Source organism: Vulpes lagopus, chromosome 14 (assembly GCF_018345385.1).
Source record: "Vulpes lagopus strain Blue_001 chromosome 14, ASM1834538v1, whole genome shotgun sequence".
Taxonomy (NCBI): domain Eukaryota; kingdom Metazoa; phylum Chordata; class Mammalia; order Carnivora; family Canidae; genus Vulpes; species Vulpes lagopus.
The window spans coordinates 36,256,879-36,284,798 of record NC_054837.1 but is presented as its reverse complement, the minus strand read 5'-3'; the positions used below and the strand labels follow the sequence as shown (position 1 = coordinate 36,284,798).

Below are 27,920 nucleotides of genomic sequence, written 5' to 3'. Positions count from 1 at the left end.
GAGGTGCCCATGAGAGTGCTCCCACGGCGTACCCACCACAGAGTGTTCCCTTGAGGATACTCCACCCGAATGCTCCCAGGGGGTGCCCACCAGAGTGCTCCCAGGAGGACTCTCCACCATAGACTGCACCCAGGAAGATGCTCCACCACAGTGCTCCCAGGAGGATGCTCCAGCAGTGTGCTCCCAGGAAAACACTCTACCAGAGTGCTCCCAGGGACAGAATTTCACCATGGATTTGCTCCGAATAATCCTCCTCGTGGGTAACACCCCATTAGAGAAAATGGCATCCCTTGGGGAGGAGAAAGCCTGTCTCCATGCAGATACCAACACTCTCTCCCATGGGCAACACTCCACCAGGGGCCCTTGCCTGGGACAGGGGTGGCAAGTACTCCTCTCCACCCTGTGGTTGAATGCAGCCTGTGTCCTTTGGCTTTTAGCTCAAATATTTCCTCTCTTTACAGGATATACCTGGAATCCCAGGTGGTCTCAGGGAAGAGTCTGATTGGCACCCACATGCCCATTTTACCTATGGGTAGGTTCTCAGAGCCCTGGGGGCCGGCGGGTGAGCCAGGCCTGTGCTTCTCCTCACCCCTGCTCTGCCTGGCAGCTGGCTTGGGCTTAGCGTCGCCACTGGACACAGAGGGCTCCGTGGGGGGCCCCCAGGCCTCCATATGGGGGGCCCTACTTAGGCTCAGGCCTGGCTGCTCACCCAACAAAGGCAAATCCATTCAGGGCACCGTGTCAGGGCCCCCATTTCCGAACCACGGGCCGGGAGCAGAGGTGGCTAGTTCTGCCTCTGCCCTCTTCTTCCCTGAGCCCTCATTTCTCCATAAAAAGGCTCATCTGGCTCCACGTGGTACCAGGGCTGCAGGGGCAAGGCCAGCATTCCAAGAGCAGGAACAGTCCTGGGGGCGCCAGTCCAGGCAAAGCTAGGGATGGCACGGACAGAGCCCAGGGAGGGTGCTCTGCCTCTAGATAAAGGGGACCAGCAGCCCCGCTCTACCCGGCGCACTGCACTGCCCTGGGGGAGGGGGGCAAGATCCCCCACCTTCTACAATGACACACAAAACACCTGACCACCTCGTGATCCAAAATCAAGCCTGTATTTATCTTCATTGATTGACACGTGAACTGAATGTTTAAAACAACCGGAGTCCACAGTGGAAACATGGCTTGGGAATACAGAACAGAGCAGATGGCTGCAGAGGGCTGAACCCATGAGGCTCCAAAGTGCAGTGGACACAGGTGTGGACAGCAGGGAACAGAAAGGACACTGAGGTCAGGACAAGGGGACGTTCAGGTGGTTATGAAAGCAAAACCAAAATCGAAAGATCATGCCAAGGCCTCCACAGGTGGAGGAGCACGCTGAGAAACACCTGCTGACGGCTTTCACGTGGAAGAGAGTGGACGTAAGCTGCTATTTCTGTTTGCAACCAACCGTTAGACTCTCCACTCCTACTAAACATCTACTTGTCTGCTATGGGTTCCAAGAACGCTGCACCATGAGCGCTAGAGTCCAGAGATGTCCTCAAGACCAGAGTGGCCAGTCGAGTGGCCACCGAGGAGGGTGGGTCCGGGAGCTTGGGAGCAGCTCCGATGTGCTGCCAGGCAGCGGGAAGCTTCCTCCCCAGACAGCGGCCAGTCCCACCTCGGAGCGCTTGCATAGTTGAAAGATCTGCTGCAGTGACGCTTCCAAGCATTTTCAACTGACAGCGAGTGGGCTTTTTGGGACCATATTAAACAAATAACCAGAAAGGTTTCTAGAAACTGCTTTTTATAAAGTCTACCTAGGTTAAGAATTTAATAATGTCATATATTTATATTAACAGGCTATTTACATATTTCATGTTTTTTTTTTTTAAAAACAAACCAAAAAAGAAATCCTCTTATGCTTCGGCATAAGGCAAAAAAAGTTTTGTACATTATTATTATTTTAATATATATCTGTAACTTCGGTTCCAAGTACCAAGGGAGGGCCAGGCCAGCCCTGAAGGGGGGGCCTCACAGTGCGCTGGATAATAAAAATGACCGTTTTTTCCTCCATAAATAAGACAAAAGATCCTGGGGCTCTAAGAGATCTGAGGCCTTTACATTGCAAATCTGAACTGAAGATAAAAAAGCAAGAGTTTTTGTTTCTTTTTAAATGTCTAAAGAGCACAAAATTGAAAAAAATACAAATCTATTAAAAACGCTTCTCACCTGTGGGAAAAGATGTACAAACTTGGACCTTCTGCAGTAGCCTAAGCTCAAGCTCCGGAAACCGAAGCCCGCCCCGCGGAGCCGCAGTCCGCCACCCCACGGCATCCCCGGGCCGGGCCGTGCTCGGGCTCCAGGCCCTACCGCGCCTCCACCTCCGGGGGGTTGCGGGACGGGGAGTAGTCGCGCACCTCGGGCCCGGGGCCCAGCGGCGTAGTCCTGCTCCGCGGCGGCGCGGGGGGCGTGGGGGGCGCGCCCAGCGCGGCGGGGGCGGGGGCGGGGGCGGCGGGGCCGAGGCGCGGGGGGTGCAGGGCGCCCAGCGCGGGCAGGAGCGCGGCGCCGTCCAGGTGCGGGGCCCGCGTGCGCTCCAGCTCCTCCCGGTCCCGGCGCGCCTCCCGCGGGCGCTCGGGGCTGTAGTCGTGGGGCTCGCGGTCCCGGTAGGGGCGCTCGGGGGGCTCGCAGGGGGCGGCGGGGCCGGGGGCGGGGGCGGGGCCGGGGGCGGGCGGGGCGCGCCGGGGCAGCTCCAGGCCGCGGTAGGCATCGCGCAGGGTCTCCCACGCGAAGCCCAGGCGCTCGCGGGCCGCGGGGACCAGCCCGAGCTGCGGGGGCGCGGGGGGCGCGGGGGGCGCGGGGGGCGCGCGGGGCCGCTCGGGCGCTGGGTGCGAGGCGGCCGCGGGGGGCTCGGGCGCGTCGCCGTCCTCCCTGCGCTCCTCCTTGACCCTGACGTCACCTTGGGGCCTCCGGGCCAGCACCTCCAAGGGCCTCCCCAGCTCGCGGCCCAGGAGGCCGGCCAGGCGCAGGCTGTCGCCCAGGGCCGCCTTGCAGTAGGGGGACGGCGGGCGCGCAGCCGGCCCGGCGCCGGGGTCCCTGGCGGGAGAGCAGCTCTCCTTGACGCGGGGCTGGGGCTGGGGCTGGGGCTCGCGCTCGGCGGGGACTCCGGGCCGGCAGGGTTCGCCCTGGCCGCGGAGCAGGAGGCTGCTGAGCGGGGCCCCCGCCGGGGCCGTGGGGGAGGCCTGGCTCAGCAGGCGCGTCTTCTCCAGCAGGTCCCTGGAATGGACAAGGCAGAGCCATCCCCTCAGCCGGCGGGGTGGGGGGAAGAGCAGGGGGGGCTTCTGGGACAGGTGCCCGAGGCGGGCGGTTTAGGGCAACCTCAGGTCCTGGGGGTGACGCTGTGTGTAGGGGGGTCCCCGGCCAACACAGGGCCACACCCACACCTCATGCAGGCCCCACGAGACCCCCACGATGCGCTCCCCCCGACAAACAGCTCAGGAAGAAGCTTTGCAGCAGAACATGGAGATCTCCCTCCAGTCCCAAGCCAAGAGGCCCCTCGGGGAGGAATGGGGTCTCCAAGTACACTCTGGGGAGGGGGCCCCAGGGTCCTGCCTTGGCTATGGCTGACCATAGCTCCCATTCACAAGCCCCACTGCCCTGTGCCTTGAACACAGGGGCAGGGAAGAGGGCATGGCCTCCAGGGCTGGCATGGAACTGCGGCCTTGGCTGGGGACCCCCCAACAGGAGGGGCTCGGTCAGAGCCCTCCTATCCTCTGCTCCTGTCCACCCCACTAGCCAGCCACAACTCCATCCTCATGTTTCTGACTCTGCTGCCGACTCTGGAATTGGACCCCCACTCCCCTACCCGTCTCTTCCCGCTGCCCTGCGGCAGCCTGACTCGGCCCATCCTCTCAGGCCGACCCTCCCGCAGGGGCCCCTGCTTAGAAGATGCAGACAGCTCTGCTGCGCTGCTGCTCTGAGCTCCCTGCGGAGGCCCCACGGTGGTCAATGAGCTGCCCATCTCCCATGCTGCTTCCAGGGGTGGACCCTCCCTCTCCATAGCTCCTGCCTAAATCCTGCCCCACCAGGGGTTCTCCCTGGGGGCCCTCTCTCCATTGGCCTTCCCGGCCTTGAGGGTACAGCGAGGGAGATCTCCAGGGCAGAGCCAGAGTTCTGCAAAGCCAGCCAGAGGCCCTGGGAACAGTGGGGGTGCCACTCACCGCTCCTCCCTGCCCTTGTCCGGCTCTCGGTCGTGGTTGGTCAGGGCTGAGACCCGATCAGGGTCCACAGGTTTAGGCCATGGGGGTGGTGTGGGAAACGAGGGGGGCGCCCGGTGCAGTCGATTCCAGGTCTCATGGGGGCTAGGCAGGCCATGCAGCGAGGAGCTCTCCTTGGGGGCAAAGATGCCGCTGCCCTGAGCTGGAGAGGGGCAGCAGTGAGAGGCCAGGACGGCGTGCCCACCCCCACCAAGGGTGCCCCAATGGAACCGCAGGGCTGCTGGGGAGAAGCACACCATTCCTGCATCCCAGGGAGGCAGCCAGAGTGTCACGGTCAGCCAGGGGTCAGGGTGCAGCCCAAACCCACACGAGAAGCCCCTTGTGTACGAGCGGGTCGAGCAGGGAGCAAGGGTGGTGGTCACTCACTCAGTGCATGGCTCCCTAAGCCTCCGAAGGCGTTGCTGCCCAGGCTCCCCAGGCCCCCAAAGGTACCTGGCCTGCTGAAAGGGTCTGTGGGGACAAGTGGGGTCCAGGTTTCTGAGTGGCTCACGCCAGGGCTCCCATCTGACTCTCCTCCTACCCATGATACCAGAACATGGCAGGTGCCACGTATATGGTCTGAGGGGTCACCTCTTCCCACCACACACCCTCTCCCAGATCCTCTGAGGTCTGCAGAAGGCCTGTCACAGACTTCAGTGACCTGAGAGCACACCTACCTGTCAGGTGACCCATGGTCAGGAAGCTGCTGGGATGGGCCGGGGGTCCAAATGGGTTGGTGGTGGGATGGGCAGCACCTGTGGGGGCAGGCTGTCAGGGGCCTGACACACCTGAGGGCTCCTGTTTGTAGCTTGCTCCCAGGGTGGGGATATGCCAGCTGCCTCTGGGAACCAGTGTATACCTTCCACTGGAAGCACGAGGGGGGGGGGGGGCACTGAGAGAGCTTTCCAGGCTGTCCTCCAGACGCTGACCCCAAGACTTCTAACTAGAAGCTAAGAAATGATCCTGGCTACATCACAGTGTCCTAGGGGACAAAGCCACTGAAGACGGCATCTCCTGTGGTCTCCTCCAGCCACAGCCCACAGGTGTCACCACGGGGTCAGCTCTGCTGGAGCCTGGCCCCAATCGCACCTCCAGGGCAGCTGGGGTAGGCACAGGCCCTGAGAAGGGGCTGCTAGGTTGGGGGACTGGCTCTACTGCTAGGGTGGGGCATATGGGGGGTGGATTTCTGGCAAAGACTGCTGATGTGGCCTGCCCTCGCTCTCCAGCATGCCCAGTCTCGGGGACACCCGCAGGGGAGGGGTTGTTTCTGCTGGGCTGCTGCACGCAGTTTCTAATCTCCAGGAGCCCCCCCCAGACTGCTAGCCACTCTCCTGAGTGACTCACAGGTCGAAGAAATCAAACTGGAAATTAGAAAATAAGAGACAGCTTGCTCTGGTGCTAATGAAGATGTGTGTGGGGCGAAGTGTCCCTTTAGGGCACACGCATTGAGAAAGGACCAACAAGCGATAGGCAAGCTCCCAGCTTGAGGAGTCGAGGCGGCCAGGGGGTAGAGCCCTGGTGCAAGAGGAGATGCCTGACAAGCAGGGTAGGCCAGCGGCGTCCATGACCATGTAGCCCTGGTCTGGGTGTGTGGGGGGCGGGGAAGGGCACGGGTGCCAAGTCCAAGCTCCCCACTTCAGAGGAAGCCAAGGCCCACTGCCTGGGCCCCACGATGAACGTACATCCTGTGGACCTAGGGACTGAACCCCAGGTGGGAGGGACAGACACCAGGAGACCCTCTGCCCAGATTAGGGTCTGGAGACCACCAGGGTGTTGGGGCCAGGAACTAGAGAAGCGCCCATGCTTGTGAGGCCAGCCTGGGGGACCGTGCCCACAGCCAGCACTGCAAACTGTTTCCGGGGCCCTCGCTGACCACACGTCTGGGTGTGAGGTGGCAGCAGGTGCAGGGAGTGTGTGTGGACACACAGCAGGGCAGTTGGCTGGTGCATGTGGGGTGTTTCTGAGAAGGCAGTGTCTACAAGATCCTGACAGCTGGGGAGGGGCGCGGCAGACCCAGAGGCAGGCAGCCTCAGGGGGGACGGTATGTGAGGCTGGGACTTGGAGTTTGGGGGTCCTCAACTTCCTCGGACAGGAGTGCCGTGTGAACCTCATTCACTTGTGCAAACACGGTTTACGCTGACCACCTGCTCTCCTTCGGGAGTCAGCAGTGTGTGTGCAGGCACAGAACCCTACCTGGCCAGCCCCAGCAGGGACCCTGAGTGCCGGGCCTGCGAGCCTCCCTGCACCACAACACTTGGTGAGGAAAGGGGAGGAGTCCTGGGTCCCCCAGGACAGAACTCGGCAGTCCTATGCCTGGCTTCCTGCTCATCTCGCCCTATGCGCCTTTCCCCTTTGCCCATCTTGCTGCATCCCTGCTCTGGGATGCATCTTGGCAGTGGGAGGGACGAGTCCTGGAAGGGTGGCCCGTGGCTGCTGGTGCAGGGCAAGCACGCAGATTCTCGGAGCAGAGCCAAAACCCTTCCTTGGAGAGGGAAGGGATTCTTGCCCCTCCCTGCCTCAGGTGGGGCCTGGACAGACGTCAGAAGTGAAGCTGCAGGGTGAGGGAAAGCCTGGGGAGGGCACCCCACACGCGGTAGGACACCAGGGGGTGGCCAGGGGGTGGGTGACAGCGTGCAGCAGCGGGGAATAAACAAAAATGCCGAGGCTGCTGGAGCGCCAGCCCAGGGCACAGGCAGGATCATCTCTGCCCGCCAGCCCTCCCCCCTGCCTTGTGCTCTGGACAGGGCGCTCACCCGAGCCGAAGAGGGGCCGGGCTAGGTCCTGCGGGTAGTGGAGTCCAGCAAACACGCCTGGGGCTGGGGGTCTGCTGGCCAAGTCCAGCTTGTGAGGGTCCAGCTGCATCTGCTGGGGAGGACAAAGCACATGCGGGGCCTGCAGTCCAGACAGCCACGGCTGCCGACAAGCAAGCAATCCCCCCGCTGGGATGGAAAACCCCCCATCCTGGCCCAGGAGTGCCACACGCAGCCAGTATGACGTGTGCTGGATGTACAGGGTGGTCGTGGAGAGTGGTGTGTTCTACACCGAAGTGCACCGCCATCCAGAGCTCGCGTTTTCGTTGGAAACACTTTACCCACGTTAAGACTATCAGATTAAGTTGAAAAAATAGCTTCACAGACCTACGTCATTTTAGATACGTTTCAGTTTCCAGTAACTGATTAACATTTAAATTTCCTAAATGAAACAAAAAAGCCTGTGGCTCCGTTGTGGTGGCCACAAGAGTGCTCCCTGGTTCTGCCCTGCTGTAGTACCTGTCCCGGCGGTGGGGTGCCCTAGCCCACCAGGGGCAGCCCCCACTGGCCAGCCCCCCCAGGGCTATCCCCACACACGTGCATAAGGAAACAGGCAGGATCTTGGCATTAAGGCCCTGCTGACTTCTCGTAGCATGTTCTGGATGGGATGTTTTTTGAAAGCTGTGCATGGAGGTGGCATGTGGCCAGAAATGGTAGCAAAGAGTGTCCAGATCTTTCTGTACCAGGGGGTGAGGTGGAGGATGGGGGGGCAGGGGGGCTGGGGCACAAGTCTGGGTGAGGAGTTCTCCCGCCTCCCCCTGCCCTTCCAAGGCAACCCCAACCCTTCTCGTGTCATCTGGGTAACTGCCAGGGGACCCCTCCCAGGCACATGTTTAGCGCCCCCTGTTCACTGCTGGGCATCTAGGCACACACACAGCAGGTGCTCAACAAATGCTTGGAGAAAAGGATGGGGGACGGAATCGAAGATCTGTGGAGGGCTCAAATGATGCTGGTGGGACCAGCACAAGGTCAGCTTCCCCAAACCGCTGCCTGGGGACATGATGGGTGACCCCCACCACCTGGCCTCCTCTCCAGCCCTGCCCCATGCCCACATAAGGAGCACACGGACACGGTCCCAAATGGGTGCATCGGGACACCCTCTGACACCCCGGCCTGGCCAGGAGAACAAGGGATAGGCTCACCTTTATCTTCTGCTGATGGTGGTAGATCTGCCAGGCAATCTGCACGTGTACAGCACACCACTTCCCAGGTTTCTATGACAGGGTGGGCCACACTCAGCTGCATAGCCAGGGCCTCTGCATTCTGTTCCCTGGATCTGCAGTCCTCCCCAGCCACAACCCTCCGTGAGGTCCCACCAGACTCCTTCCTCCCAAAGACACACAAACTCACCCTGACTGTGGTCCGGTATGGGTCGGACACCTGTCATTAACAGAGAAGGAAACGTTAGATCCAGGCCTTGGGGGTGGCTGAGTCCTGGGGGTGGGGTGGAGACCTGCCCGCAGCTGCCACCATCCTCCACAAGGGAGACCAGGCTGCCTGGGATGGCCCCAGGGAGGGACGGCTGGGCAGCTGCCACCTACCCCAGGGGCTTTCTGGAGAAGGGTGTGAACAGCACTGGCCCGGCCTGTTACCTCGATTGGGTTTGAAGTCTGAGGGGAGAAAACAGGACGTGAGAGGTGCAGACCCCGGGCCCAGGCAGAGGACCCCATGTGGCCCCAAACACTGCCACCAGGGGATGCCTGGCTTCCCACATCCTCAGTCCAAAAGTTTCTGCAAAGATGGGCAGGGGCTCCTGACAAGGACACACCTGGGTCAGGGGGCGCTGAGAGAGCCTCCTACAGCATGGACAGCTCTGTGCTATGTGGGGTGGCCAGCCCTGCTCCTCCCCATGCCAGCCTCAGGCACTCCCAGTGGAGTGAGGGTGCATGGAGCAGTGCTACGGGGTTGCCCCAGAGCCCTAGGCTGCAGCTGCCTAGGCAGGGGTCATGCTGCTGCTGCTGCTGCTGCTGCACAGCCACATCCCACCCGGTATGGCTGGCTCACCCCAACACAACTGCATGGCAGGGGCTCCCATGGGCCCTGAACCCCGTCCCACCGCAGGAACAGCTGGTACCTTGGGCTGAAAAGCACCCTGTAGGGACCCAAAGGGGCCTGGGTGTGGGAGCAGGGTGGGCAGTCCGGGGATGGCAGAAGAGAAGGACGGGAAAAACTGCAAGAGAAAGAGGGGGAGCGTTCCAGAGGCCCCACTGGGAGCATGGATGTCCTGGGGGTGCACTGGGCCTGGCCCCCTGTACTAGGTGGGAGGCAACCTGACAAGGCCTCTGGGTAGGCACAGCCCCACCCTTTACCCGCTACCTGCAGCCCACAGGCCAGCCCAGGGACCTTGAAGGGACACTCACGTTGGAATGTCGGAAGTAGGAACTGTCCAGCTTGGGTGCGTATTTATCAAACTGGAAGGAAAAAGAATGGAGAGTGAGGCCTCCCCTAGCTCGTCACACCCTCTGCTGGACCCGGCACCCACACCCCCGTTGGGCCAGGTGGTGACCTGAATGGTTGTCCTGCCTTCTGCAGCTGGTGGTCTGCAGCTCCCTGGGGGCACTGGCCCAATGCCCTGAATTGGGCCCTTGGGACCCAGGTCTCAGACTGGGCAGGGCCCCTACCTGTCTAATGGTACCACTGCACATGGCCCATCTGTGCCATCTGACGGTACGGGCTGAGGCCCAAGAGATGCTGCAGCCATGATCAGGGGGTGGAGCCCAGGGCTGGTGATTGAGCAGTGAGACGCACCCAGGCCCCCAGTGAATAGGTCCTTCACAGAGCAAAGCCTAGGGATAGTGTACTCTGCTCCCCACAGCAAGTGGCTCAGGAGACAGGGGCCCAGGGTCTGGGGCCCATGGGAGGGAGTCCTGGTTCCCCGGCCCTGCTCATTCCTGTCTCTGGATCTGCTGTCCTGTTGCCAACAGAGATGCTGAAAACCCTGTGCGGATGCGACTGGCCCTGAAGCCACGTCATCCAGTGTGTGGATGTGGAGCACCTGCCCAGGCCCAGGACTGGGGATATCACATGACCCAGAGAAGGACCAGACAGCGAGGCCAGATGGACAGAAAGGGACGGTGAGAACCTGTGTGCGTGCAGAGAGCGTGTGCCTGCCGTGTGTCCCGCTGCCCGGGCCGCCCCCCGCCCGCACGCGTGGAGGGCCTACGCACCGGCGGGGGTGCGGTGGGCGGCAGGAGAGGCGTCGGGGACAGCCCCGTGGGGAAGGGGGCAAATGTGTGTTGGTGCTGGTGTGTGTGCTGGTGTGTGTGTTGGTGCTGGTGGAACTCCGCCCGCAGCAGAGCCCCCGGGCCCAGGGGGGCGCCGGGCCGCTCAGCGCTCTGGACCAGAAAACGCGCGTTCAGCTCTTGCCTGAGCAGCTCGTGATCTACAAGAGAAAAAGAGAGAGAGACGGAGAGGCACGTCGGCCGCGGGCTCCCGGCGGGGCGAGGCAGATAGTCACCTGGCACTCCCGATTTCGGCAGGCCAAGCCGTGCTGGCCGCTCGCTAGGTGCGGGCCCCAGGGTGCAGGTAAGAGAGGTGCCTGTGACCAAGTACCAATCAGAATCCCCGAATGAGGCTGGCAATACATGATTGGCTGGCTGAATGAGATCAACAGGCTGGCATCTAAAGGCAAGAGAGAACACCGTGAGCTGCCGGTGCCCCCGAGCCGGCCGCAGGGGAGCCCTGCCCCCCAGCCCAGCATCCTGGTCCCATCCCAGGGCACCGAGCTGCCCCGGGCTTGCGTCGGGTGGCTCGGGAATTAAAAAAAAAAACAACAAAAAACTTGGGAGTCAAGCTCCACGGGAGAAATCTTCAGTGACCTGATGTTCGGCCTTGAGGGGGCATCTGGAACCACGCAGGGAGGGGGAGACCGGGCTCCCGCCCTTCACAGCAGGATCCTGCGTGCCCCCAGGAAGGGCCCAGGTCCTTCGTTCCAGACACACTAGGGGCGCGGGGTGGCAATGGAGCTGCTCCAGACACCCCCCCAGGCCAGGGGAGCGCGTCCGTGTCTGCGAGCGCGCAGGTGGCACCCACGCCCCTGCACGCGCGTGCACAGCCCGGGCCCAGGCAGGAGGCTTCCTCCGCGGGGAGCAGGACGCCCGAGGTCCCGCCGCAGGTGGGAGGCTCCGCAGCCCCTGCCCCAGACACCGAGGCCCTCCCCTGCCCAGGGTGGGGGGCGGCGCCCGAGCCCAGCACCTACCGGCAGGGTGTCCTGGGACCACCAGGCTGGAGGCCGGCAGCGCCGGGGGCGGGGGCAGGGCCGGGGGGGCGGCGAACATGGCCGCCGCGTGCTGCTGGTGCTGGGCCTGCGAGCGGAGCGCCAAGTGTGAGGTAGACAGGTGGGGGCCCGGCGCGGCGGGCGGCAGGGACACGTGCTTCGCGGGCCCGAGGCTGGCGCTGCTGCCGGCGCTGCTGCTCCTGCTGCGGGGAGCGCGGCTCAGTGCCTGGGGGCGGCCCCCGCCGGCCCCGCCCCCGCCGCAGGCCCCGCCCCCCGGCCCCGGCCCCGCCCCCACCTGAAGCCGTGCAGGCCGTTGTGCGCAGCCGCAGCCCGGCCGGGGCCCGGGCCGGGGCCGGGGCCGGCGAGGGCGCCCGGGGGCAGAGGCACGTGCGTCGGGAGCGGGGCGCGGGGCTGCGGGGCTGCGCGCGGAGGCTGCGGGGCGAGGCGGGGCAGGGCCGGGGCTTCCTTCTTGACGGGCGGGCTGGCCAGGGCGCCCGAGGCGGGGCCGGCGGGGGGCAGGACGGGCGGCTCGGCGCTCAGCTCGCGGCTGCGCTCCAGGCCCGAGACTTTGGGCGGCCCGGCCTCCTCGCCCAGCGTGGGGCCTGCGGAGAGAGGGCCCGGGTGGGGGGCTCGGTGACAGTGGCAGCGAGGCCAGCCAGGGCTGAGCCCCCACCACCCAGTTCACAGCGCGCTGGGGCCGGGGCCTGCCGGCCAGGGCGGGCTGCCGCTGCAGGGCGCAGCGATGCCGGCGCGGGCACCACGGCCAGGCAAAGGGCAGCACCGCGTGGGCCGGAGCAGGGCACTGGCTCCGAGGCTGCTGCGCCCTGGCCCAGGCCCTGCCCACCTCCTCCACTCGTTCACTCGCTGCCCTCGCCGCTGAGCAGCGCCTGTGCTAGGGGCCCGCTTTCTCTCTGAAACCCACCAGGGCACCCACAGCCTGATCGCTCTCTGGGCCGGCAACTGGCCTCACCCGAACCTGGTGGGAGGAAGCGGCTTGCGCCCCCCAGCCGCCCACCGACCGTCACCACCCAGGCCATCCCCAAGCTCAGCATACCCACTGTCCCTCATCTCCCATCCAGGCTGACCCAGCAGGTGCTGCCTTCCTTGGAGCTGTGCATTTGTGCCAGGCATGTGCTCATGACAGTGACCTCCTGCCTACTCACTGCAAACCCCAGTCACACGCCCAGAGGCCAGGTGGGTAAGGAATGCCCAAAACAGGCTGGGCAGAGGGCACATGTCTAGGCCGGAGGAGGCTTTGCCTGGAGCAGACAATGGCCCAGTTTCGAGGATGGGAATCCAGGTTCCTGGGTGCAGTCACCCTTTTGGGCCACTGGCAGGTTTCACTTCCTTCTGGGGGCCACAAAGGCCCTTGGCATGCAAAGTGGAGCAAAATGCACCTCTTCCCCTGCTGCTGCATGGCCGTGGGCCTCAGGCCGACTCTGTGGGACCTCTGGGACATCTCCTCCCTGGTAGGAACAGGTGGCAGCAAAATAGGTGGCAGCAGGAAATGGCTCCTTCTGCCTCCACTAGGGTGCCACTTCCCTCTGCAGCCCCCACTCATCAGGGACAGAACTGAGGAGGACCGATGGCTTCAGCCCCATGGGTCATGGCACCATCTCAATCCACTGGCTTACAGTTGCCAAGGGCTGGCAGCCTGGCACTCCCGCCACTCCCCCAGCCTCCTCTCGCATCCTGCCTCTCCTGCCAGCCCCTTGCAAAGTAAGAGTGGCCATCAAGACAGAAAGGGCAGATGTAGTGTGCGCCTCTCCCCTCTCTGGGGAAGCATGAGCACTACCAGGGATCACCCAGCAGGAACCTCCCTGGGCACCTGAGAGCCCTGCTTTCCTGAGCCCTGCCTATGTCAGTGAGTGGGCCCCGTAGTGGATCTGGTAGTGTGCCAGAAGGCTGTGTCCACATTGTAATCACTAGCACCTGTGCATGTGACCCAATTTGGAAAAGTGGTCTTTGCAGATGTCATCAGGCTAAGAATTTTGAGATGACATCAATCTGGAATAGGGTGGGCCCTAAACTCAGTGGTGGGTGTCCTTCTGAGGAAAAAGGAGGCGGCCATGGGAGATGGGAGGGATACGGCCCCAAGTCCAGGGACACCCAGAAGTGGAAGAGGCAGGAAGGAATCTCCCTTAGTTTTCAGAGTGTGGCCTTGCCAACATCTTCATTTCAGACTTCTAGTCTCCAGAACTGTTGAGATGGTAAGTGTCTGCCCATTCTGAGCCAGCCAGTTTGTGATCAGTTACTGAAAACCACACTCCATGTGAAAAGCCAGCAGAGCGTGCCTCTGTCCCCTGACCTGTCTGGCATTCCTTCCCTAACTGTCCAGATGAGGGGGCTTTGTTGGAATGTTCTCCTTTGAGGACGAGGCTTCTCCAAAAAAAAAAAAAAAACGTGGAGACTATGCCCTGCTGCCAAACCCGAGGGACCAGACACTGCACACACCTACCTGTCTGTGCTGTAAGACCTGATGTGTCTAGTCCCATCCAGATGGCGCCTCCAAGCAAAACGGCCCCTTCTCGGTACTGGGTCCAAGGACACCTACTCTGGACCACAGTCATGACTGACAGGCTGGGTGACAACAGCCTTTCCTGGCCTCGGATGGGATGGATGCACTCTCTAGAGCAGCGCTGGCCAGGATAGCTGTCCGGTACCACGAAATGGTTTGCACCTGTGCCACCGATATGGGGGCCATGGGCCAGGGGTTGGGGCTGCTGTGCAGGGATCTGGGTCCCTGCACGGCAGCCAGCCTCCACCATGGCATGGGTGCTCAGCAAGTGCCAGAACCATGAGCTGCCAGTTGACCCCATGAGCCTGGAGAGGATCTGACAACCTGTCTTGCTAGCAGTTCTGTAAAGGGGCAGGAACCCCACTTTGGGAACCACTGCTCCACTGCTGGCCCTGCCCCTGACTTCTGTTTTCCCTGTAGCTTTCGCTGGGCGGTGGGGAACGGGCAGACTATAAATCCTAGCATCTAACTCCTGCCTCAGACTCTGTGTCCACAACCAACCCAACCCATGATAGGGCTTAACCTGGAGCCCACTCTGTTGCCCCAAGAGGCCCATTGTCCCTTCTCATGATGGCTTCTGGAATATACCCGGTCCTTTCCTAGAGGCCAAGGAACATGCTTACCTTTATCGGCTGCTGGGGCAAAGAGCTTCTCGGAGCCCACGGACGCCTGGAAGACAGAGAGGAAGGTCAGAAACTAGAGGCTAGAGGGAACTTAGGGCCTGCGGGTGAACTGGCTCTTACCCCTGCCCCCCAGGGAACAGCTCTGAGCAGGTTTTATGCACACTGAGGGCTGCCTGGCCTAGAAGAACATGTCCTCCCATGCCACCAGCCGCCACCCAGGGCCATGCCCAGGCCTGGTGTGAGCAAGTGTACACAGGTCACTCAACCCACAACCAGGGAATTGAGGATGCTCAGCAGATGTGGGGGTTCAGTGTGGCCCTAGCCCCAGGAACCCAAGGACTCCGTGGGGCCTGGCACTGGATGGAGCAGACCTTAGGATGGAACCAGCTGCAGGACAGCACTTGTCACACTCTGGTCCAAGCCCTGGTTCTGGGGACCGTGGCAGGTGCCAAGTGATTTCTGACAGAGCCCACCTCCCATTCTCTCCTGGGGAGACGCCCACACGGATGCAGGGTGGCAGGATATCAGGGCGAAGACACGGCCCTGCATGGAGGACTCTGCCACAACTCACAGGAAGGGGCTCCCTAAGACTGCCCTGAGGAGACCTATCCTTGCTAGTTGATTCCTTTTAAAAGATTTTATTTTTAAGTAATCTCTACACCCAACATGGAGCTCGGACTTACAGCCCTGAGATGGAGAGCCGTGTGCTCCCTCAACCGAGCCAGCCAGCCAGGCACCCTGGTAGTTTTTAGACAACTTCGCTGGGCTGCAATTCACACGCCGTACAGTTACCCGGTCAGAGGCGTACAGTGCAGCAGCTCTAGCAGCTGCGCGCAACTGTCACCTCACTAAGGCCTCGGACATTCCCATCACCCCAAGTGAAACCGTGAGATCTTAAGCCATCGCCCCAGCCCTCCCATCCCCTGACCCCAGGACCACCGCCTCTCTCAGGTGCACAGAGGCCCCATGTTGGGCTTCCCGGCAGGGGTGCGGGGGTGTGAGGAGACAGGGCACCAAAAAGCATGAGGCCTCAGACCATGAGGACAGCCACTGTCAAAACTCGACGGCAGCAGGTGCTGTTGGGGAGGCAGACACCGGACTGACTCTGGCACACTGCGGGCAGGAAGGTAAATGGTGAGGCCGCTGTGGACAACTGTAGTCTCCTTGAGGTTGAACGTGGATATACCGCGTGATGCAGCAGGCCCACTCCTGCATACCTGCCCCCCAAACTGAGAGCAGAGTCTCAAACAATTAATCTGTATGCTGGGGGGCACGGCAGCATTCACAGGAGCCAAGCAGCTGGGATGGCCCGGAGTCCATCAGCAGGCGTACAGGGAAGCAAAGTGGTCCACGTGGCCAACAGGTACCGGTCAGCCTTTTAAGGAAAGACAGTATGACAGGTACTTCGAGGGCGGACCTCGAGGACGTGACGCTGAGGCAAAGAGGCCAGAACCAGAGGACATTCAGTGTCGGACCCCACTTATGTGAAGAGTTGGCGCACCGGGGCCGGGGTGGGGGTCAGAATTGAAGAGACCCTGTGGGTTTTACAGGCAAAGAGTCCCAGATGCGGCAGCACACACGGTGTGACGCTCGATGCCCGGAGCCGTGCCCTGAGAACCGGTTACCGGAGTATATACCGTCTTACCACAACACATACAAGAGTAAAAGAAAACATAAGGGAGCTTTCTGGGCTGATGAAAACGTTCTATAGCGGACGGTGGTGGCGGAAATGCAGTTATGCACATCTGTCAAAGTACAGGACACTGTGCACTTAGAGCGGGAGCACTTTCTTGCCCCTAAGTTCTGGGGCACGAGGGTCCGTGACATGATGCGCCACTGACCCAGGCCCGTGCGGGACCTGGACTAGATGCTGCTCCCTGTGTCAGAATAATTCCAGACAGATCGGTGAGTGTGGGAAACAGAATCACAGCTGGAGGAGGAAGCCTGTCACCTCACAACGCTGTGATCACACTGGAATGTGGTTACCCCTTTCCAACCATGTCCCCCAAACTGGGACCAGGAAGAAAAGAGGGCGGTAATGCAGCCCCCAAACCAGAGCCTGGGGCTGGTGGAGCTGCCAGGCAGGGAGGCAGCCGCACTTCACACCACACCCTCTCAGAGGGCTTGCAGAGGCCTGGGGGAAGGACCTTTGACAGGTAAACAAGGAAGGTGGGTGGAGGCTACCCCCACTGTATTTGAGTGTGGGCAGCCGTGCCCTGGGGGGTCCTTCCTGCCTGGCCTGCCAGACCATGGAGGCTGTGTGTGACCTTCTCACCCACGCCCATCCCAGCAAGATGACGCTCCCACACAGGGGCACCAGGGCTGAGCCCTCCTCCCTCTCCCCGTTTGTCTCTTCCAGCACATTCTACATGGTGAGTAGTGGCAGTTAGAATCCTTGGCTTATCACCTCACCTCTGAGGAGTCCCCATGGGGAGAAGGGGTCTCCCTGAACTGGGGGGTCTGCAGGGCAGGGTAGGGGGACTGTCAGCCCTGGTGGGGGAGGGGAGCATTGCAGCCGGGCCTGTTTCCAGACATGACCAGCAATTCCTGTCCCCATCTGAACCTCAGGGCCAGGCCCCTAATCCCGCTCAATCCCAGGATGGACGAGGAAAGTCTGTCTGCAGAGTGACAATGCCCCGCCCCAGGACCAGGAGGGGGACAGCTCACACCAGTCTGCTCCATGGCAGACACGGCCCCAAGTCTGCCAGGAGCAGATAAGCATGTGCACCTCTGGCCATGGCACCCCCATGCTGTACCCCTCTCTGATGGTGCATGGGTCACCCACCCTCCCAGGACCTGCCCGAGGACTTTAGTCCTTCCTGGACTGGACCCTCACCATGACCCCAGGACCCCATAGCAGAGCCCAAGTGACAGCTCTGCTGTTATAATTATTACCTGGGCTTGTTAACATGTTCACAAACGAATTCACAAAGCCAAGAGTCTCTTTAAAATCCAAATCAGAACAGGTCAGCACCCTACCCTGCTGCAGACTTAAACGCTCAGGGCCTTCTCAGGATCCTCACCTGCAATCTGAGCTTTCCTGCAATTCTGTAAGGTTGTGAGCAGCCCACTGGGTCCACCTCATCCTGGGGCCCCTGACCCTGACCCAGCTGGCACCTCTGCCCGCTCCTCAGCACCAGGTGCCAGCACGGTTTGAAGGTCTCTTCTTGCTTGGCTGCCTCTCAGCTGGCCTGGACTCACGTGGGTGCTGCCACAAATGAGAGGAGCTGCTGGGTGCTGACCACGGCCTCCTAGGTCTTCATCATCTGCGCGCTGACGGCCCTCTGGGCCAGAGATGGAGTTAACTGCGCCAGCAGTTCCAGGGTCCCCAGCTCAGGGGCATGGTCTGAGGGCTGGCGCATGCTCCCACCGCCCTTGACACATCAAAGGAACGAGCTCAAGGCCTCACTACCTCAACTGCCGTGACCTTCCAGGAGTCTGGGCACGTGCAGGGACGCTGGGGGGCCCCCAAGCCCCAACCTCCTTCGTGAGCCCCTCCCTCCTGACACAGCCATCCCATCTGAGCAAGCCTGCATCAGACTGGAACGCTGACAGGTGGCCCTGAGGATGTTCCTGTTTCCCTGGGTCCCTGGGTCCCAGCCCTGGGGGTGGCGGGCAAGCTCACGGAGGCTGCAGGCTGGATACAGCTGCCGGGGCCAGGAGGTGGCGCCCTAGGCCCTGGGAAATTCCAGGGGAGCAGGGGAGGGGGCGAGCGGGAGTGCCCTCCCCACGGCTCCCAGCCCTGGGTGCCAGCCCGGCGGAGGCGGAGGCGGGGGGAAGGCCACTGTCTCGGGGCCATCCAGTCTCCGCAGCCTCCGCTGCCACAGAGGGCCCGAGTGAAAGTTTGCTGCGGGAAGTTGAGGGATTGGCGTCCCTGCAGGGGGCCTGGGAGGGGACCCAGGTGGGCTTCGGGGCCAGTCGGGGCCCGGACACCTGCCCCCTCCGTCATCTAGGAAGGCTCCGAGCAGACGGCTGCAGGCCCCGAGCCCAGGGCAGGCGGAGAGGCACCGCTGCTGCGAGTCACCCAGCGCAGTCCGCCTGCCCGGCCCTTCCACAGGAGGCGTCTGCGGCTGACCCGGTGACCCGGTGACCCGGGGGGTGGCAGCCCCAGACCCGGGCCAGTAAGCTCCCGGGACGGGGGTGGGGATGGGGATGTCTCCCGGCCGGGGCCGGGCAGCCACACCTGCACACCTGGCGCCGAGCCGGCGGGGCTGGGGCAGAGCGGCCGACACCACGCACGGGCCGGGAGGGGCGCGATGCAGCGGGGGGTGCGCGGGCCGCAGGCTCACGGCCTCGTGGACCGGCCCGGGCGGGGGCGGGGGTCACGCCGCGCTTTGTCTTCAGGACGCGCCCCGCGGGGCGGCTCGGCTCGGACACGCGGCGGAGCCTCCGGCGGCCGCGCCCCGCCCCAGACAAAGAGGCCGAGGCCGGCGGGCAGGTGAGCGCGCGGGGCGCCGGGGCCGGCTCCAGTCCCCGCCGGCGGACAAAAGCGCGCGCCCTCCCGGCCGTCCCCGCCCCGCCTCCCCGGCCCTCCCGGCCCTCCCGGCCCTCCCGGCCCTCCCGGCCCCGGCCCCGGCCCCGGCCCCTCCGCGGGGAGCGCCCCGCCCGCCGGCCGCCACGTGGGCGCGGGGTCTCGGCGCGCTCAGCTCCCGGGGTCGCCGCCCGCCCCGAGCTCGGGCCCTCCCGCCCGGCCCCCTCGCAGCCGCCAGCGCGCACTCACCGCGCGGGCGCCCGGGTCTGCCGCCTCCGCCTGCAGTGGCCGCGGGTCCTCGGGCGGGGCGGGGCGGGGCGGGGCGGGCGGCGTGGACGCGGGCCCGCCGCCTCCGCCGTCGAGGTGCCCCTCTCCCCTCCCCTCTCCCCTCTCCCCTCCCCTCTCCCCGCCTAGCCGGAGCCCGGGCCGGGGCCGCGCATGCCCGCGGGGCCGGGTCGGCGCGCTCCGGGCGGCTCAGGGCGCGCGGCACCCGGGGCCGGCGGGGGCGGGGCGGGGCGGAGGGGGCGGGGCGGGCGGGCGGGCGGCGCGGGCAGGCCCGACTAATCCAGCCCCGAGGCGCGGATCTGCCCGCGCGGGGCCGCAGGCCGGATGGAGCCGCCCAACCCTCGCCCGCGACAAGCTACGCGCGGCTCCGAAGCCCGTGCACGGGGGAAACTGAGTCAGCAAGCGGCGAGGCGAGACGGCGGGGCTCGAGCTTCGTCCACGGAAGCTCCGCCCTCCGCAGCGCTCGGGCTCGGGCTCGGCGTCCGCAAAGCCGGGGCGGGCGGCTCCTGGGAACGCGGCGGCCACCGGCTGCGGGTGGGGAGAGGCCCCCGCGGAGCCAGGCGGACCACCCCCCGCCACGTCCTGCACGTCCTCCGGGGCGACCACCGACCCCGGCCACCCGCGGGCACCCCCGACCCAGGGCGCACCGGCGGGGCCTCCCGCGGAGACGAGGTCCAGGGACCCCGGCTCAGACGCGCTGCACGGCCGAGCACTGGGTGTTGGCAAGTTGAACTAAAAAAAAAAGCAGCAGCAGCAGCAGCAGCCCAGGTACAGGACGTGCAAGCGCCTGCTCCAGGCCCTGAGAAGCCGTGGCTGGGTGGCCCAGGGAGGGTGCTAGCAGGGCGACCTCGGTCAACAGCCCCGGCCCCGCGCCTTCCCTTTCCCAAGGAAAGGCAGCGACCACCCCGGGAGGACGTGCTTGCACAGGTCACCGGCAGCCTCCCAGGGCACAGAAGAAACGGCTGACAGCAGCGCCACTAAGGTGGGACCTTAGGCCTTTTGCTCGGCTCGAATTATTTACCAAATACACGTACTCCCCTCTCCTGGCAGATCACCATTCCCCTAAGTCCCGCTGTTCTGCCCTAAAGAGAGCAAGCACTGCCCGAGAGTCAGACAACACGCGATATGCCTGACTGTGAAACTGTGGGTCCTCGTGCCCGCAATCCCTGAGGACACCCCATCACCCCCATTTTATCAATGAGAAGACAGAGAGAGATGTGAGCTGGTTCATCAGCTGGTGCAGCGGTTGTCGATCTGAACCCTGGCAGTATGACTGCAGTGTCCATGAGCTCCTCTGGGAAGGTAGCAGGGGCCAGACCCAGGGGGACAATCGGGGGCTGGTGGTGGGGAGTCTCTGCCTCACAGGTGAGTGTCTGTGGGCCCCGGGCCTCCTCCCCTGCCACACCACACTCCACAGGGGTATGAGCTCCTGCACACGGCCCCGGCTCTGAGGCCTCTGGCAGCAAAGGTCCACGCGGTGGGGTGTCCTAACCAGCCTGTGTGCAGCAGCAAAAGGGCCCAGGACTCTGCCAGTAGTTACCCACAGGGCAGAGTGGACTGATGGGTGACCAGCTGACCCTGGGAGAGGCAGGCGAAGGGTGGTGGGCAGCGTACTCATAGGGAAGGAGATGGGAGATGCCCCCTGCTGGCCCTGGAGACCCGGGAAGGACCAGGAGCTAGGCATGTGGGCGCCTTTAGAAGCTGTTAGACACAGGAAACAGTTCTCCCCTGGAGCGAGCGCCCAAGGGACAAGCCTGGCCCACCCCTTGACTTAACCCAGTGAGATGTTTCCAGAACTGAGATAACCAGTGTGTGCTGTCTTCAGCCACCAAGTTGGTGGTGATTTAGGAAACCCTAATGTTTATATCCAGGACTCCCATGAGGGGCATAGCAGGCTGCCCCCAGCATGTCAGCACACAAGTGCCCATCAGCAGGCCTGGATCCTACTTATAGCCTAGTAGGAGCCACCAGCAAACACAAAGGCAAACAGGCAAGACAAGTACTGTGGGGTGCTCAGAGCAGCAAAGGAGATGGGAAAAGTGGTGCGCTGCTGAGTGGCTTCAGGGAAGCCCTTCCAAATAGGGGCCGCTGAGCAGAGCTGGCAGATGAGGAGGACCAAGTTGAGGGGACTCTGGGGAACAGCTCTTCTCAGATAGCTAGCAGCCAGTGCAAAGGTCCTGAGGCCAGAACAACCTGGTAGGGCCCTGAGGGAGCTTCGCTGTTTGTGTGGAACAACATGCTGGGGTGGGGGTGGGGACCAATGGGTCCATCTGGGAGCTGCTATGACAAGCCAGGCAGCATGGGAGTGAAAAGGAGTGGGTGGTGGGGCCTCTCCCATGATGGAGAGGGGACTGTTCTGTGAGAGCTGACAGGTGGCACTGGGTACAGGAGCCTGGAGCGCTGTATGGAAGGAGCAGGGGGCAGGGTGACAGTGGACATGGACAGGGATGGGGTCCCCGCTCTGTCATTTCATGACCCTGGACAGGTCCCACCCTCCTTGGGGCAGACGGACACCAAGTTGGGTATTCGTCACTAGCCGAGCTACGAGTCCCAGGGTCCCCCAGAGGTGTGTTCTATTGCCGCACCTCCTACAGAGGCCAGGCTGCAACCATTCCCCCCAGTTGGCTGGGGACCCTGCCTCTGGCAGGGCCAGTGTGGGTGGGGACAAAGTGGAACTGCTGGGCCCATCTCAGCAGCAGCAGGAGGAGGAGCCCCGGCCCCCGGGAGAAGCCTGTCCTCATTTCCCAAGGCCACCTTGGGCACTGATCATCCCAGAGACACCACCTCTGAGCCCTGCACTGCCTCCCCCTGCAGTCTGGGAGCCCAGGGCAGGCCTGTCTCTGGTTGTGTTTAGAAAGTCAGGCGGCCGTGCCCCGAACAATCTGAATCTGATGAGGAAACGAGGGGTAGACCAAGAGGAGGAGGAGGCGGCAGCCAGGGGGCACAGGGGCTTCCCCGGAAACAGGGCAGAGCTCACGCTCAAGCCAGTATTATAACTGTCATCACAGGCAGCACCAGGGGAGGCATCATCATCACGGGGAATCCTGGAAGGGGCTCCACCCACACCCGGGGGCCACTGGGAACCCCTAAGGGGTGGCAGTGAGGGGCACCTGCCCCCCCAACCCTCCACCCCCCAGGCTGCCGCTCTGTGGTAAGTGGAGGCAGAGTTTGCAGAAGGCATGCAGGCCTCAGCCTTGAGCCAGGAACACCGGACACCTGCTGCGACCAGCTACAGGGACAGGGCCCCCAGGAGAGGATGGGGGTCATGGCTAGGGGGCCTCGGGGGGAGGGAGAGGGTGCCGGGCCTGAGTGCCCTCCCCTCCCTTACCACCCAGCATGGGCCCTGGTCCTGGCTTTGGTTCTCCTGGTCTCACACAGACCTCATGGGAGTGGACTGGCAGGCTCAGCTGAGGCCAGGGCATGGCGGGCGGGGAGGCGGGGGCAGGGACCAGGGAGGGTCCTCGCTTAAGCAGCACCCAGTGCTGGGAGAGAAGAGAAGCCAGAAAGACCCACAAACCTCACTAAGGGGCTGACAGAGGGTGAAAGCAGACCCTGCTCAAATAGCTGAGACACAGACTGAGCTAGACGGCCCGGCTGCGCTGTGGCTTGTGCTGTCCAGGAGGTGGATGTGAGCAGGACAGGGCATCAGCTGCACAGGCTGAATGGTGGCCCCGAGAGACAGGCCACCCAGGACCTCAGAGTGTGACCGTATGTGGGGTTAGGGTCTCTGCAAGGAATTAAGGATCTCAGGGCGCCTGGGCAGCTCAGTCGGTTAAGCATCCCACTGATTTCGGCTCAGGTCATACTCTCAGGGTCATAAGGTCAAGGCCTGCCTCTAGCTCTGCACTGGGTATAGAGCCTGTTTGGGGTTGTCTTCCCCCACGCCCCCTCCTTTCTCTCTTTCTCCCTTCCTCTAAATAAACAACAAAACAAAGGATAAGGATCTTGAAATGAAATCATCCTAGATCCGGGCGGCCCTAAATCCGATGACTCCCTCTAAGGAGACACAGAGAAACCACATGACGGTGGAGGCAGGGACACCTGGATGAGGTGGACGAGGTAGATGAGGCGGGAAGGACCCTCCCCTGGAAGGTGTGCCCTGCCCACACCTCAATTCTGGATTCTGGCCCCAGAACCATGGTGAATATGTTCCTGATCTGTGCTAGGGTCCAGTGAGGCAGGAGGCAGGCCCCCTGACCAGCACATCCCTCTGGGGTGAGACAGAAGCTGTGAGTGCCACAGGGCGGAGGACAGGGCTGAGGGTGGGGCCTCCACATGTCAGGAGGGGTGCCTGTGGGTGCACAGAGCATACACACGTGACGGCATTGTGTGGTGTGAACACTTATGTGTGTGAGGTGGGAAGGATGTGGGTGCTGTTCACCATCCCCCTAAGGTTCCTGCAGTGGCCTGGCACTTGTCACCACGTGGGAGATGGGAGGCAGGCCTGGCTCTGCAACCCCTCCCCTCTGGTCACCCCAGGTCCTGCTGGGGGGCCCCCAAGGGGCAGAGGCCTATGGTGAGGCCAGGGTGGGCGTGGGGTCTCTGGCATGGAGTCTGTAGGGCAGGATGGGGAGTCTGGACCCCCCCCCCCCACTGACCCCTGCCCCAGCCACCCCTCATCTCTTCAGGTTCTCACTAGAGCTGAGAACATCTGGCCTGGGTGTGCTCAGCCCAGGCCTGGCCCCGAGACCCTGGGGTTCCCGCCCTGCCCCTACCTACCCAGTGAGGCCTAGGAGGTGAGCAGGGCAGGTGGGGGCTGAGGGACTGTGACCCCCTGGACACAGAGGGGAGATGGCCTCTCCCTAAGCCCCGACCCAGGCAGGCCCCAGGCCCACACCCCCATGTTCTGCTCAGCTTGTTCTGGAAGGGCCAGGGGGTGGTGGGCAGGAGGGACAGATGCCCCCACACCCTCTAGGCTTGTTACTCCCACCGGGCTAGAAGGGGCAGCTTCTCGGCCTGCCTGGCACCTCTACTTTCTGATGCATACAGCAGGTGCCTGGGGGCCAAGGCTCATCCCCCACTTTCTGTCCCTGGGAAGCATCTGCCCCCACCCCAAGCCCCAGCAAGGCTCTGTGCACACCCAAGGAGGGCCTGGCAAGGCTGTGGATGACACCATCCAGTGGTGGGGGCAGGCTGGCCCAGATCAGCGGGCCCGAGGCATCATGTGGCTGCAGGATCCCCAGGCTCTGTTTCATTTAGGCTCCTGTGAAGTGTTTATCGCTTGCAGCCTGAAACACCCTGGCCTCCCTCACACTGACCTGCTTCTTTGGGACCCCTGGTCATAGAAAGCACTCTCCACCCTGTGCTGTGGCATGGGGCCCGGGCTAAGGAACCAAGGGACTTAGAGACGTGGGTAAGGAGTGTGTGAGGAGGCGGTGAGCATGGGGCCCTGGCGGACCCAGTGAGACCAAAGAGTCCTTCCAGGAGGGAGGAGGAGGGTCAGAGCAGCTGTCACAGGAGGGCAGAGGGCAGAGTGACATGAGCGAGCAGCCTGGAGCCTGGGAAACTGGAAGAGTAAGGAGCTGTCTTCTCCCTGCAACCTCTAGAAGGAACCAGCTAGGCTGACACCTTGATTTGGGCCTCGTGACACCCATTCAGACTTGTGACCTTCAAAACTATAAAGCCTGAGCTGTTCTGAGCCACCAAGTTCGTGATGACTTATGGCAGCAGGTGCTAGCCCCACCCCACCCCCTCGGCTCGGATGCCATAGCATGATCCTCCCCCGGGCCGGGCCGCCAGGGCCTGTGAGCGCATCACTGAACCCTCCTGGTCCTCAGATGCCTTGCTTGGATCAAGCTGCAGGACAGATACTGCTTTGGGTTCTCTGGGGCCTGGTGAGCTGATGGTCCTCACTGGGCCCTGCCTGCCACACCCAGTGCTGCCTGGATCTTCGGCAGGCAAACAGCCAAAGGCCTTGCCTTGGACAGACTGTGGGAAGGCCCCTCGGCCAGAGTGCGTGGCTCAGAGGGGTGGCTGGCTTCACTGCCCCCCACCCCGCCCCTGAGGCACTCCCTATACCTATGAGATGGCCTCGACCTGGGCTTATCTGGGGAGCGCTGGCTCCCCACACCATCATCCCCACAGCACTGGACCTGGAGAGGCAGGGTGCCAGGTGACGGGGACAGGAGAGCCCCCCACAGCCTTCTGGGCAGGTTCCTGGGAGCAGGTTCGGGAGAGGCACATGGGGGAAGCCCTCTGTGAGCAGCAGGACCTCCCAAGGTAATGGGTTACAGGACATGCCCTCAGGGGGCCCTTGGCCCTGCTGCCCTGGGCATCGGCCTCTTTGAGCCAGGGTCCTACGTGGTCCAGCAGCTGAAGGGCCACTGGCTTCAGGGCAGGGAGCTGCAGCCCAGGGCTGCTTGTGTGGTGGACTATGCCCCCTCCCTGAAGTTCACAGGGACCTCAGAGGTGGACCTTGTGAGCCTAACTGTAGTGATAAAGCAGAGGTGCCAGGCGGGCCCTGTGGGGCACAGAGGAGCTTGGGCCAGGGTGTGTTCACTGTAGACACAGGGTGCAGAAGAGCTAAGGGGGGTGGATGCCGCCTCATGACAGGCAGCCCCCAGTGAGCTTCCTATGCACCTGGAGCTCTCACCCCCACCTAGACAGCAGGCCCCCCCATGACCCCCACTGAGCAGAAAGTGAAGTCCAGAGGGTGCAGACCAGCCGTGGAAGTGCTGGCGCCCACAGGTGACCCCAGCCCCTCCCAGCTGGCCAGCTGCCTGCCTGCCCTGTCCCCGGTCCTGCTGCTCAGGAGCCGGCAGAGGCCCAGCACTGGGTATGTCCGCACGGGGGATCTGGCAGACAGGCCAGCCAGCCAGACATCCCTTGAGGGAGCGCTGTGGCCAGAGGCAGTGAGGAAGAACCCTGGCCAACCAGCCACCTGGCTGGGCCACGGGGCAGACAGCAGCCAGTCCACGCCCAGGAGGCTGCCTAATGAGCCCCACACAATTTTTCACCCCATATTTTTCCAATAAAAAAGCAGTTAGACACCAACCGCAGCCTTGCAGAGGGGCCATCTGGCTGCCTGGCAGCACAGGCTGCCTTCCCCGCCAGCAGCCAGCGCCTGGAGCAGGGCCAAGGTGGTGGGGAAGGCCAGGTTGGGGGGGGCCTGCAGAGCCAGGCATGGGGCATGCATGGAGCAGAGCCTGGTCTATCAGGAGGGGCGGGGGGTAGCCACTGGCAGGGGGAGGAGACAGGTCTTCCTGTCTGTGAGCACCAGCCTCTGGTCTCTATGTGTCTGTGTCTTGGATGTGGACCGTCCCCAGTGTCTGTGCCTAGAGCCAGGGGCAGCAGGACCTCCAGGAGGTGCAGGTGCATCTGACCTCAGGCCCTGGCAGATGGAGGAGGAGACTAGCTGGAACAGAGAGCCTGGGTCTTCCTGCTGCCCTGTCCCAGAGGAGACCTTCCCAGGGGCAGCCTGCCTGCCACGCTTTCCCCAGGGCCCAGCACATGTGTTGGGTCAGCATGGACAGACCCAGGGCTCTACGCTGCAGCTTTTCACCCTCCTGCCCGGCCTGCCTGTCCAGCTGCCTCACCAGAGGCCCAGAGTAGCCGGGGTGTCCCCTGTCCTGCTATCTCTAGGCCTCTGCGCAGCAAGGGACATGACAAGTGCAAAGCATTCCAACCTCATGTGGTGCACGAGTACCCCAGGGCTGAGGAGGGTCTAAAAGGCACCCTCTGGCTGGGCCCCAGGTGAGGGCATGCTGCAGGGGGACGCCCCTCTCTTTCACTGACACGTTCTTAAAGCCCTATTAAATCAGGGTTTTGCCATCCTGCAAAGACCGTGGAGACACTGGGCCATCCTCCCCTGACCAGCTCCTCCTGGAAGGAGTGAAGGACCTCATGTGACCGTGCCCCGGAGAAAGGAGGTAGGTGCTGCGGGGGGCAGAGGCTCCTGGGAGGTGGTCCTGGAGCGAGGGCAGCTCTGGGCGAGTGGGTACTGCACCCTTCTGAGCTGCACCTGCTTCTTGATGGGTGGGCAGGAAATCACCCATCACCCTGGAGCCCAGCCTAGGAAAGGGAGGGAACCCCACATGGCGTATCATTAGTGTCCCCATGCAGCCTGGAGGGACAGGGGGCTCTTGGGATCGTGGTTCCCCACTGCCCTTGGGACAAACCTCAGCTGCATGCCATGATTCACGTAACGTGGTCTCGCTGAACACATGCTCATACCTTCCTCTCTCACTCTGCTCCGGCCCCACTGGACATTTTGCACCAACAGTATTCCTGCCAGTCACTCTGCATGGTCAGTGTTGTGGGGAGGTGAGATGCATATGAGGTGGCTGGTGCTAATAGCTGCCTTCATGGGCCAAGGGGGTGAGGAAGGAAGCTACACACCAAGGATGGCCAAGCAGAAAGACAGGAACCTGATGACCATGGACATGCCATGCCAGCCTGGAGGGCCCACACCTAGGCTTCCAGGTGAAGAATACAAGCTCCTCTATTAAGCCACTGCTAATCCAGTTTCCACTATTGCAGCCAGATGCAGTTCCCAACCAACGTGGGGCCGTGTGGTACCTTGGAAGCCAGGACTGAGGACTGGGCATTGACTGCGCTGGCAGTATGGGTCTCTGCCTCAGATGGGGCCAGATTTGTGAGCAGATGAGAGGCAGTGAGGGCAGGGTGGCCAGCTACAGCTTCCAGACCTGCAGCCCATGCAGCACACAGAGCCTGGTGAGGCACAATGGCCCAGCAGGGCTGACCAGACCCAACCCCTCCCAGGGGTGGAAACACGGAGATGCATCCAAGTGGCTGACAAATTATCCTGCACAGAG

The 27,920-nt window shown here is 62.9% G+C and overlaps 1 protein-coding gene across 18 annotated transcripts in view; it reads right to left on the bottom strand.

Moving 5' to 3' along the window:
- Window positions 1–1,084: 1,084 nt before the first annotated feature.
- The window catches only part of FBRSL1 (fibrosin like 1), a 77,095-nt gene continuing 50,259 nt past the window's right edge, over window positions 1,085–27,920 (bottom strand). For 2 of the 18 annotated variants that reach the window (XM_041728593.1, XM_041728606.1), the window contains 15 exons: window positions 14,391–14,436; window positions 11,545–11,851; window positions 11,232–11,452; window positions 10,586–10,654; window positions 10,201–10,415; window positions 9,394–9,444; window positions 9,108–9,203; window positions 8,575–8,643; window positions 8,384–8,413; window positions 8,176–8,247; window positions 6,977–7,088; window positions 4,901–4,978; window positions 4,611–4,694; window positions 4,188–4,386; window positions 1,085–3,243 (listed from right to left, as the gene is read on the bottom strand). In XM_041728593.1, coding sequence (XP_041584527.1) covers window positions 2,337–3,243; window positions 4,188–4,386; window positions 4,611–4,694; window positions 4,901–4,978; window positions 6,977–7,088; window positions 8,176–8,247; window positions 8,384–8,413; window positions 8,575–8,643; window positions 9,108–9,203; window positions 9,394–9,444; window positions 10,201–10,415; window positions 10,586–10,654; window positions 11,232–11,452; window positions 11,545–11,851; window positions 14,391–14,436 — 2,556 coding nt within the window. In that variant the 3' untranslated portion in view covers window positions 1,085–2,336. Of the gene's footprint in view, window positions 3,244–4,187; window positions 4,387–4,610; window positions 4,695–4,900; window positions 4,979–6,976; window positions 7,089–8,175; window positions 8,248–8,383; window positions 8,414–8,574; window positions 8,644–9,107; window positions 9,204–9,393; window positions 9,445–10,200; window positions 10,416–10,490; window positions 10,655–11,231; window positions 11,453–11,544; window positions 11,852–14,390; window positions 14,437–27,920 lie in introns of all 18 variants that reach the window. The other 16 variants (XR_005983739.1, XM_041728594.1, XM_041728595.1 and 13 more) reach the window with 16 other exon arrangements.